This window comes from Pteronotus mesoamericanus, unplaced genomic scaffold, assembly GCF_021234165.1.
Source record: "Pteronotus mesoamericanus isolate MK-2021 breed Mesoamerican mustached bat unplaced genomic scaffold, CSHL_Meso_final scaffold_99, whole genome shotgun sequence".
NCBI classification, from domain to species: Eukaryota; Metazoa; Chordata; class Mammalia; order Chiroptera; family Mormoopidae; genus Pteronotus; species Pteronotus mesoamericanus.
The window spans coordinates 4,699,044-4,711,495 of record NW_026555330.1 but is presented as its reverse complement, the minus strand read 5'-3'; the positions used below and the strand labels follow the sequence as shown (position 1 = coordinate 4,711,495).

The following is a 12,452-nucleotide window of genomic DNA, read 5'->3' as shown; positions in this document are numbered from 1 at the left end:
CTATCCTTATTTTGCAGATGACATTATATATAGAAAATCCTAAAGACTCCACCCAAAAACTGGTAGAATAAATGAATTCAGTGAAGTTGCAGGATACAAAATCAATTAGGATTAGAGTAACTAATCCTAAAATTTATGTGGAACCCCAAAAGACTGAATAGCCAAATAAATTTTGAGAAAGAACAAAATGAGAGGTATCATACGCCCTGATATCAAACTATGCGACAAAGCTGTAATAATCAAAACAGTATGGTACTGGCATAACAGATACAGATCAATGGAATAAAGAACCCAGAAATAAATCCTTGCATATATGGTCAACTAACCTACAACAAAGGAGACAAGGATATACAATGGGGTAGACAGTCTCTTCAGTAAGTGGTACTGGGAAAACCAAACAGACACACGCAGAAAAATATAAAACTGGACCACTTTCTTACACCACATAAAAATAAACTCAAAATAAACTTAAACACTTAAACGTAAGACCCAACATCATAAAATTCCTAGAAGAGAACATAGGCAGTAAACTCTTTGACACCACTTGTCTCTTTTTGGATATGTCTCCCTGGGCCAGAGGAACAAAAGAAAAAATAAACAAATGGGACTATATCAAAGTAAAAAGTTTTTGCACAGCAAAGGAAACCATCAAGGACACAAAAAGAAAACCTAATAAATGGGAGAAGATATTTGCAAATGATACATCCAATAAGAGGCTAATATCCAAAATACATAAGGAGCTTATACAACTTAACATCAAAAAAACAATCCAATTGAAAAATGGGCAGAGTACCTGAATAGACATTTCTCTAAAAAGGATATACAAATGACCAACAGACATATGAAAAAAATGTTTCAACATTAATCACCAGAGAAATGCATATTGAAACCATAATGAACTATCAATCACTGCATACATGTCAAAATGTCTATCATCAATAACTCGTAGTAAGTAACAAGTGCTGGCAGGAAAAGGGAACCCACCCTGGTATACTGTTGGTGGGAATGTAAACTGGTGTAGCCACTATGGAAAATACTATGGAGATTCCTCAAAAAATTAAAAACAGAGCTACCATATACGATCCAGCAATTCCACTTCTGGGTATTTATCTGAAGAAATCAGAAACACTAATTTGAAAAGATACGAATCCCTATGTTCATTGCAGCATTACCAGTAATAGGCTGGAAGCAACCTACGTGTCCATCAACAGAGGAATGGATAAAGAAAAAGTGTATTTACACACAATGGAATTATTACTCAAAAATAAAAAATGAAATTTTGCCATTTTGTAACAACACGGAGGAACCTCGAGGGTATTATGCCAAGTGAAATAATCAGACAGAACAAGACAAAAACTACATGATCTCACCTATATGTAGAATTTGAAAAGAAAAGAAAACAAAAACAAATCCACAGATACAGAAGAGGTGGTGGGTAGGCAAAATGGGTCAAGGGAGTCAAACTTCCAGTTATAAAATTAGTAAGTCATGGGGAGACAGTATGTAGAGCATATTGACTATAGTTAATAATACTCAAGTAATACCATACTTGAAAGTTACTAAGAGAGTTAATCTTAAAAGTCCTCATCACAAGAAGAAAAACTTTTGTAACTATGTATGGTGACAGATGTTAACTAAACTTATTGTGGTTATCATTTCAAAATGTATACAAATATCAAATCATGAATGCAGTACATCTGAAACTAATATAATGTTCGATGTCAATTATACCTCAATTTTTTAAAAAATAGGCTTTTCTCATTAATGAAGTCTTTTTCATTAAACACCTCAAAGAACCTCATGTCAGAGACATAAAGTGCTGACTGTGAGAGTAGGCTACAGGCTGACAAGAAGGACAATTAAGGCATTTTAGGAGTTCTGCCTGCACAGTGGTCACAGCTATTAGCCATGATTTACTTGGAAACTCTAATTACTGGAGAATCCCTCGCTGCAACTAAAGTCACCTGGAGGATTTGGGAAGAGGGACAGCTATTGTACTAATATAAGCCACAGAGGAAGTTGGGCCTCGTCTCACCTAAATATAAAAGAGGGAATGACTCAAAACAAACATGGAAGTCCCGTGTTACCTACCTCTACTCCCACTCCTTTATACTCTCCAACCTGCAACTGTCTCTCTGCCAGAAAGACACCCCTACAGCTGGAAGGGTGAACAGATTAGGGAGAGGCAAACCAGGAGTACAAGGGCTGCCCTGAGACCACTGTCTCTCCAACAGGGAGATGCTGACTGAAGCATTCATCTCCAGATTTCATTAGACATGGATCAAGTCGCCATGAAGCTGGAAGTCTAACTAGAAAAACAATTCATTTACTCACTAAACCAATGATTTTTGAGTGTCCTGAATAGCTGTACAGAACATGTGTGATATAATAATTTCTATGAATTAAAAGGAAAAGGACAATCCATGAAAGAAATACAAATAATCAGTGAACCTAAGAAAAGATAACCAACCATGAAAATAAATGTAAATAAAAATCAATGTCATTTTTATCTATTACACTGACAAAGACGGAAGACTAATCTAGGCAATGCTGGACATGTAATATAAAAACGAGTACTCTAAAATATTTAAATTTGCATGCAAATATCAGAAACACAGTTCTCCCAAATTTCATAATATCCAACAGAGTATCTAAATAGTTACTAATATGCCAAATACAAAATATTCTTTACAAAAATATGAAAGAAATCATTAGAATATTATACTTGTTGATCATAATCTGAACAGAATCTAATATCTACTTAGACATTCAAAAAGTATTCAAGCTGATTACATATTCCCTCAAAGTCAAACTACAACATGCATTATCATGAGGTAGTAGAACAAAATAAAAAATAATTCAGGTTGAGACAATTGTACATAAATCAAATTCTATTCTGTACTGGGTGGCCATAATGATCAGTATTAAGATATGTTAACAAATATCCAAAATTGCCTTTGTGTTTATTGCCTGTTTGTGTTACACGGTTAATGCTACCTCATCTCTTCCTGTAGAGCTTCCCCCAGGTTTCCTTTCACTATACCATGTAACTATAGGACAGGAGAAAAAGTGATTCTTCTAGAGATAATAGGTTTGCTTCCCTTTCTATTTTTGGTTCATATGGTTAACTATTTCTTACTGTGTTTGGCCTTGTGTGGTAACTCCTCCAATTCCTTTTAAAAATAAGTGACAATAACAAGTGTTAACAAGAATGTGGAGAAACAGAAATCCTTGTACACTGCTGCTGAGAATGTAAAATGCTGCAGCCACTGTGGAAAACAGTTTGGCAGTTCCTCAAAAACATAAACATACTCACAATATGACCCCGAATTTCTACTCCTAGAAATTCAGCACAGAGAGCTGATTGCCTGTGTCCACATGTTCAAAGCAGCATTATTCCTATCAGCCAAATCTGGAGACCCAAATGTCCATCAACTAATAAATGGATGAACAAATGTGGTATATCCATACAATGGAATATTCTGCCATAAAAAGGAACTGAATACTGATATATGCTACAATATAAATGGACCTAGAAAACAACGAAAACATTATGCTAAGTGAAAGATGCCAGTCACAAAACGCCACATATTCTATAATGCCAGTCATACAAAATGTCCAGAATAGGAAAATTCATAGAAACAGAAAGGGAATTAGTGGTTTCCAAGGGTTGAGAGAGGGAAATGGAAAGTGGCTGCTAATGAGCACAGGGTTTCCTCTGGGGTGAAAAATGTTCTGGAATTAGTGGTGATGGTGAATATACTAAAAACCAATGAATTGTACATTTTAAAAAGTTGGATTTTATGGTATGTGAATTACATCTCAATTTTTAAAAGTATATACTTTAATAAATCTGTAAATAAAAATTAGGTTAGCATGTGTGCAAGGAAGAAAAAGTTCATCAGAGGAGGCATGGATTCTATTCTCCTACCCACTTTAAAAAATGAAACATGCGAGGGCACACATTCCTGAACTTCTTGATTGCACAGCCCTTTTGGGCAAGATGACAAGGAAAAGTGAGCCTACTTCCCTTATGACGTCCAACTTTTCAAGGACATGGAGCATCTACACTTCCACCATCTGGTCTGTGTGAGAAAGAACTGAGCCAAGGGCCAGAGTGACCCTGGCAAATTATGTTAAGTTTGACATTGGCAACTTCCCTTCTCCCTTTGAAAGTTTCTTAAGAACTGAAACCAAGTCTTGTTTATCTTTTTATTGTTATTGCCCAATGACTTTAGCACACAGAAAATGCTTAGTAAAACATGAATGGCTGACTCCTTGAACACTGCACATGCCGCTCTCTGAGTGCGCAAAGCCTCTCGATACTGCTATCCTTCCAGGTCTCCAGTCCCACACTACACTACCTTCCTGCTCTCTCTACAAACAGCAGGGAAAGCGCTGCACTGGTAATCAGGAGCTGGGCTTTTCATTACAACTTTCCCATTTACTGAGCGACTCTGAGAAAGTCACTAACCTCTTACTCTCATCCATAAAATAGAGATACTGCCGATCATATGAAATGATTTCAAGTATTAAACTGATAAACGGTCTGTGAAAATTCTTTTTAAACTATAAGCTTTTAACTTAACAATTTCATTTTTTTATAGATGTATTCCAAAATTTTCCTCATGTATAGTCAAGAACTCTCAGTACCAACACAACTATTTGCTTAGCCAATAAAGATCTCCCCTAACATTAGGAAATCAATCAGATTAAGAGAATTTACAGTGAATTAGTGGTTTTGAAACAATATTGGAATTATAGAAACACGCTTTAAAAATCATAGAAATCCATTAATACATTAAAATATTAAATAGCAGCAATGGACAATCAGGGCCCTCATGTCTCAGTAGTTTCACCACTGCTACTTGCTCCCATGGCAACTCATGAGATGACTCAGTATATATCTTCAAAGGTTATATTTACATTTATAAAATGCTGCCCTGGCTGGTGTGGTTCAGTGGGTTGAGCACTGGCCTGTGAACCAAAGGGTCGCTGGTTCGGTTCCCAGTCAGGGCACATGCCTGGGTTGTAGGCCAGGTCCCCAGCAGGGGGTGCGCAAGAGGCACCCACACATTGATGTTTCTCTTTCCCCTTCGCTTTGTCCCCCTCTCTAAAAATAAATACATATTTTAAAAATAAATTAAAAATAAAAATATAAAATGCTTTTGAATCAAATGAATTAACGATATTTCAGAAAGCACTAAAAGACTTTTCTTCAGTAAAAAGTTACCGGTGAAAGGTTCAGGATGCCTCAGAGGCCCTTCAGGTCCCACGTTCTCCTCACCATTACGTCCTCTCATGGTAAATACCCAGCGTCCTGATGTCTAGACTTTCCAACCTCTTCCTGCCTCAGTCCAACCTGTTTGCACAATAAACCTAATAGAAATTGACAAAGATTTGACCACATTTTGGTCCTGGGTCTCCTCTCTGGATCCAAACCACACAAGGAGGGCTTCACCTAACACAAGGTTTACCTGTTGGCAGGTGATAGAAAGATAAGCAATTTACGTCTAATAACTTAAAAATACTGAGGAGTGCTAGTTTTAGTACATGTAACTTCTAAAAATTCAAATATAACCTACTCTTTGGAAAATTCAAAAAAAAAGTTTGCCTAAATTTTAAAAACGACCAGAAAAATATACTCAAATTCCCTAATTAACACGCGGCTTTAAGTCTTTTCATTCAACTTAAATACCAACCTGTATGGGTGGAATATCTGGCAGCGATGGAAGGTTTTCTGGATTGGTAACTGAAGGGATTAGCTCTATTGCTGTAACAGATGGGCTGGTGGGACCGCGGTTTGCACTTGCCATAGTAGCTGTAGTAGGGCTGGTTGGGTTGATTGTGTTGTGTGCCGACACAACAGGGAAGGGTCCAGCATGCCCTGGGTTTGAGTGCTGTTAGGAAAGAAGATGTCATTACTTAACCAGCCAAGATAATCCTAATATGAATAAATCTTGACAACAGTTTTTAACTCAGGAAAGATATACAAGTGTCTGATACCTATGGCTGAGAAACAAAGAAGCCTTCTCAAACTTCCATAGGTAAAAAATTGTAATTCTAACTTAGCCTTTTCCTTTTTCTACTCATTTTTGTGTAGTATTTAGGAAAAACAGACTTGGCAATAATTTTCAACCTGTCAGTCTGCCAACATGATCTTATTCAGAACAAAGGTGCATGTAAACAGATGATCTGGAAGCTGCCAAGTTTCCATACAGCATACCAGGAAAACTACTGTTCTGTCTATAGTCCTCTTTGACTCTTTTGTCTTTTTAAAAATAAAAGTAATTAATTGTGTAATTGTGTACTGTATAACTGGCATGTTAGAACAATAAACCTACAAACAGAAATATGACATCAATTCCTGACTCTAATACAGTGTGACATCAACTCAGTAATATAGAAATGTGGGTAATAATGAATAAAAACGAGTATGTGTCTCATTGTGAGAGCTGTTATTAAGATCATTTAAGGTAACACAGATTAAAATCTTTGGGAAGTAAATTACACATATTAATCATTTGAAATATAAAAAATTTAAATTCTAACATTCAGGGATTTCTGTACGGGCCCTAAAGTATAAGGTCAATGTTCTTATAGGGGTTAGTCTGATTCTGTAGCTTCTGCACTCTTCCAAATGGTGTACCTGCCTCCTAGCAGTATTTGAAGGCTTTCCATACACTAAGGGATACATGGGTATGTGAACACTTCTAAGGGAATTAATGCCTAGATCCTCAACTTTTCTATGTACTTTTTTCTAAAGAAAAACCAATTTACCTAAGAATGTGTCGTGGTCTGCAGGGTCCTTTTTCACTACTTCTTTCGCAATTACCCTTTGCCACAAAAAAAAAAAATAGCAAACCTCTGACGCATTCCTAATCTTATCTAGCACAAAGCCCCGGGGGCTGGGGGGTGGGAGTGGAGACCCGCACACACAAGCGAGTGAGGGAACAGCAAAGGTACAAAGCTGTCAAGCTGTTGATCAAGTGCCTATCTCCAAAACCTGTGCAACTAGTCTTTAAGTGGGTTCTGATATATGATGAGCAAAAAAATTAAAGACGTGAAAAGCAGTCAACTGGTAAGATTTTTTTTTAAAGTTCCCATAGCTCATTGTGAGATTAAACTTTGATAACCTAGAAAATGTCCAAAGAATTAAGAAAAATTCATTTAATTCCCAGATACATATTTTTATGAACAAATTTCCCAAGTATCACATAAAAACAACAAAAAACAAGCTGGTAATAAAAATTGATGTTATATTCTGACTTACTCTAACAATAAGTAATAGGCGTACAAACATATAACTGGAAAGGGGGGAAGGGCTCCATTTAACTCATACAGAAATGAAGATCTTCAAGAATTTTATTTTTCATGTTTTCTAATATTCTTCAAGCATGTAAACATGTATGTTGTTTACACAATTGTATAAGAAAAATTATAATAAAAATTGGGTCCAAAGATAGTCATAAAATTTAATAATAGTCTTACTATCACTAGAAATTTAAGAATTTTTAAATTAAAAGACATTTTTCCCACAGAAAAATTCCAACAGATTGATTTATAACTTTATCAAACATAAATATACATATTATGAGCTACAGGGGGAGTAATAGAAAAGATAGTCAACTCCCAGGAAAGAAGGGAGTGTAAAATGTTGATTTCAAAAAGACTCTGCTCCCTGGCCAATGTGGCTCAGTGGCTGGAGTGTTGTCCTGTAAACCAAAAGGTCGCAGGTTCAATTCTCAGTCAGGGCACATGCCTACATTACATATTCAGTCCCCAGTCAGGGCACACTTGTGAGGCAAACAATTGATGTTTCCCTCTCACATCAATGTTTTTCTCCCTCTCTCTCTTCCTCCTTGGTCCTCCCTCTAAATTCAATGAGCACATCCTCAGATGAGGAATTACAGAGTCTGCCATGGTATTTGGGACAGTGGATTCATTCACTAGACTAAAAGAAGGGTTTTAGCCCTGGCTGGTGTGACTTGGTTGGAGCATTGTCCCGGAACTAAAAGGCTGTGGGTTCAATTCCCAGTCAGGGAGCACACTAGGTTTCCAGTTCAATACCCAGTTGGGGTGCTTACAGAAAACAACCAATCCATGTGTCTCTCTTTCTCTTTCCCCTCTTCTCTTTGTAAAAGCAATGAAAAAAAATATCCTCAAGATAAAAAAAGAAATTTTTAAAAAACGTGTTTCAGTTTATGTCAGTATTTACAATATGCCAGAAACAAATGATGTCCTTTGCAAATATTTACACTTAAACTTAAAATGAAACTTTTAAATGTCAATCTTCAAATATGAGGTAGCACGTACTTTTCAAAACCCTTTCCAGAAGTACTTGGGCCAAAAAATTGAAGGACCACTGCTCTGAGACAGTATTTGTCAACTTTACTATACAGATTGATCTGAGAGAGTTAAGAGTTTTACACATTTCTGAGTGCCCCCTCCTAGAAATTCTGATGCAGTGCGTATGGCTCAGAAGGTATTTCTGACAAGGTCTCTGAGTCATTCTGATGGTCTCTAAAGATGTCTTTAAAGAAACTTCACTCTGTTAAAAAATGAACTGCATTATTGTATAACTAAAAATCCCATGTAAAAGTAGCTTGATTCAAAATAATGTCCTCCTCCCTGAGCAGTGTGGCTCAGATGGTTGGGTGTTGTCCCGCAAAGCGAAAGGGTCACCAGTTTGATTCCTGGTTAAGGCACACGCCTGGGTTGCGGGTTTGGTCCCTGGTTGGGGTACTTAAACAGGAGGCAACCAATCAATGTTTCTTTCTCGCATTGATGTTTCTCCCCCTTTCTCCCTCCCTTCCCCTTTCTCTAAAAATAAATAAATAAAATCTTTAAAATCATGTCTCCTATATAAAGATAATCTACAATACTATTCAGGCAAATACTAGAAACGATGTCTCTAAATATATTTACTTTTAAGGGGAGGCATATCTGTATCCTGAGAAAAACAATATACATAGAGAGAAGCAAATACATATACACATAAATAAAATTAATAATGGCATAGTTTTGTTTTCAAAGTCTTTATGTATTAGGTTCAAAATGTCACTTTAAAAGAGCAAAAAAACAATTCAGGAAATAAAGTAAAAAGCGTTAAGTCATTCTCCTCATCTCTAGCCCTATGCGTCTGCTCTCAGTATACGTATGTATTTAAAGCATTAACTTACTCTATCCTGTGGTTGTGGATAAACAACAAGTTCCTTTGTTGTTTAATTCCATAAAATGCACTGGTTGGACTATATCAGGGGTTCTAAACCCATAGTGTATAAAAGGTTTAATGGTATCAAAGAAGCTCTTAAAATTAAATACAAAATGTTATATCTATGTGCATTTTTCTGGGACAAGAAGATACAGCATTAATCAATTCTCAAAGGTATCAAAGACCCTACCCTCCTCCCACCAACTGATTAAGAAAAACGGTGTCTTTTAGTTTTAAAATTGTATGGTTCTTACAAATGTAACTCTAGGCATACTTGTCTTTGGAGGTGTGGCTGCATCATGGAATATTGAGGGCCGCTGTGCCTGGGTATCCCTGATATTCGGGCAGCATTCTGAGCCAATCTCATCTGATGGGCTTGGAAAGATCCACAGTTCATGTTGTTTCTTTGCATTGCTTGCACACTGATCAGTCTAGGAGGCTACAAAAGGTAGAAATTGCATTTATATAATAATATTTTTATGAATTTATATTTCAAACATAAAATGTTATGGTAAAAATAATTCAGTCAGGATACATAAGAGCATAAAATAAAAAGCGTTAAGTCATTCTCATCTCTAGCTCTATGCATCTGCTCTCAGTGTATGTATGTATTTAAAGCATTAACTTACTCAGCTCTGGATTAACAGGTCTGATTTGGACAGGGGAGGAGAGGGTAGGAGAGGTTCAGTGATGGGAATGATTTCAACAAATGCCAAAAGAATGTATCAGAAATTAGGCAAAAATAAGCTGGCTCTTTGGCCCAAAACCACATTTGCAAAACAAAAAAATATCTGGTAACGAGGAACAAAAACTTGCGTACTAGAGAGTTAATTTTGTTTTACACGGTTATTCACTGTCCTTCCTCACAGTTCCCCAACATCCTTGTAATACCCAGAAGAAATAGTTAAACTCTGACCTTCAAGCTCTTTCCCTAGTCTATAGAGAAGGGAAAGACAAAGCTCATCTATCAAGGACAGCGTGTAGTCCTGATGTCTTCAAAATGTACATCAGAAATGTGGTGATGTAACACTCACCTGTTGTTGTAACATCTGAGGAGCTGCTTGTCGTGGGTGCTGCTGTGTTGTTGTTGTTGTTGTTGGTACAGGTGCAGGTGGTTGCTGCATTCTCATCTGCTGCAACTGCTGATGCTTCTGTGCATACACTTGTTGCTGCATGTGCTGGAGTCGAAGCTGTGCTAAGTTAATCTGTCCAGGGGTTTTATTAATGTGGTTTGTCCCTGGAGGAACTTGCCCAACTACAACATTAGGAGTATACCCAGGAGCTGGTTTACTCTCTATTACTAGATTACCTGAAAGATTTAAAAAATGAGAATGATTTGCATATAGTCAAATAAATCATCTACTTTGTGGATTAATTACTATCTTTTCCTCTTTCCTCTGAAAACTCTCAGAACTCAAAGCTTCCAACAGTGTGCTAAGGATGGGAGCTAGGTTTAAAGATGATAAAGATCAGAAATCTAATATAGTCCAAAGCCAAATAACTGACTTGATTATTCAGAATATATTCTTTATTTACATAAATGTACAGGAAATTAAAGACCTAAAAGGGATGTTATTAGAGGAGGCCCATTTAGTCAATCTAAATCAATTCTCCCTTGACAATATTCAAGACTAAAGATTACAATGGCTGATTCCATCTGCCTTTTAATTGCCAAAATGTGCAGGGCAGAGTACTACATTGCTACAAAACTGTCTCCTGTGGAAATATTGTCCTTCTGTGGAATTATGCCCTTAGAAATGACAATTTTCCTTACTTCTCACAGAGGTCACTGCTCTCTAAAAAAAGAAGGAAATTTCAGGAAGGTCTGATATAAGGTAGAGTTGGCAAACCTTTCCTGTAACAAGCCAGATAGTTTGGGCTTCATAAGAACTGTCGTATATTCTTTTTTATTTGTTTTTACATCCCTTTAAAATGTAAAAAACAAACTTTGCTACCATGTCTCACAAAAACAGTTTGCTGATGCCTGATCTAAGGCTACAGACAAATTTGAATATACAAAGATTACTTTTTTAGAAAAGGCCATCCTTCTGCTTTTACAGCTTCCAATGGTAAGGATTTGACTATTTTAAAAGTGAGTTTACTCAATCTGTACACAACTCTAATTGCTAGAAAAGTTTTTAGGGTTTTGCCTTATTTTACATTGAGCTATTGGTCTGCGGCTCTCTAACCATCACCTAAGGTCCTTAGGTCCACACTGTGGAGTAACAAAAGCAAAGTCCATCTCTCTTCCACGTGAAAACAGCTACTCTTATCTTCCAAACATTCCTCAGGACATGACTTTCGAACACATCCGCATCCTGGATATCCTCCGTTAGAGGACGATTTGGTACAATTAATATACAAACTACTAAGCATCTAACATACTCTTCCAGAGAATCAAGACCCGTTTGCTAAGTTTTCAATATGAAACAGGCAATGTCAATTTAAAAGATGTGGGGAAATGTTTAGAATGATACACATTTTTAAAAACTATACAGGAGACTCAACATTCTTAAAAACATAATGAACATAGTTCAAGTGCGTTTCTAATGATAATCATATTTTCCAAGAAGTTTATATGTTAGAGTGAAGTTAAAAAACTTTCAGTATCTAAAATTTGCTTTAGATGCTTCCTCCTCCTAATTCAGTGTTCCAAGTTATATTCATAAAACTAATTATTTCTCACCTAAATTGACTACATTCTTTGCCCAGAAGGTGGGATCACAATGGAAACGTATTGCTCCATTAGCAGCAGGGACAGGATCACAACGAGCTTTCAAAATATGGCGCAATTGAAAAGTAATCTTAAAGGGAAAAAATTCACATTAGTCTTAAAATTAAGTATCACTTGAAAAAACATACAAGATAAAGACATAAAAGCTCATGTAGCCCCACAGTGCCAGTCTCAAAAGAGACAATATCAGTGTTTAAAAGTCTATCTACATTAGCAATCAAATGCACATGCTTGAATTTCTGCCGTTCTGATGATGGTATCTTCAAAATAGAATACTATGTGATTCCACTTATATGAAATTCTAGAAAAGACAGAAATCAGACTAAGAGTTGCCTAGAGCCAGGGGTAGAAGGGAACAAGAAGACTTTCGTGGGTGATGGAGAATTTCTCTATCTTGATGTGGTAGTGAATATATTTGCCAAAATTCAAAATCTACACTTCAAACAGGTGCAGTTCACTAAAAATATAATAAAGTCAACTTAAAAAAAAGATCCAATGTGTCTC

General features: G+C 36.4%; 1 protein-coding gene across 2 annotated transcripts in view; it reads right to left on the bottom strand.

Annotated features, from left to right (window-relative positions):
- The window catches only part of TRIM33 (tripartite motif containing 33), a 111,218-nt gene that overhangs the window by 18,858 nt on the left and 79,908 nt on the right, over positions 1-12,452 (bottom strand). For both annotated transcript variants that reach the window (XM_054564897.1, XM_054564898.1), the window contains exons 8-11: positions 11,901-12,018; positions 10,249-10,523; positions 9,489-9,653; positions 5,703-5,900 (exon numbers count right to left, since the gene is read on the bottom strand). In XM_054564897.1, coding sequence (XP_054420872.1) covers positions 5,703-5,900; positions 9,489-9,653; positions 10,249-10,523; positions 11,901-12,018 — 756 coding nt within the window. The remainder of the gene's footprint in view (positions 1-5,702; positions 5,901-9,488; positions 9,654-10,248; positions 10,524-11,900; positions 12,019-12,452) is intronic.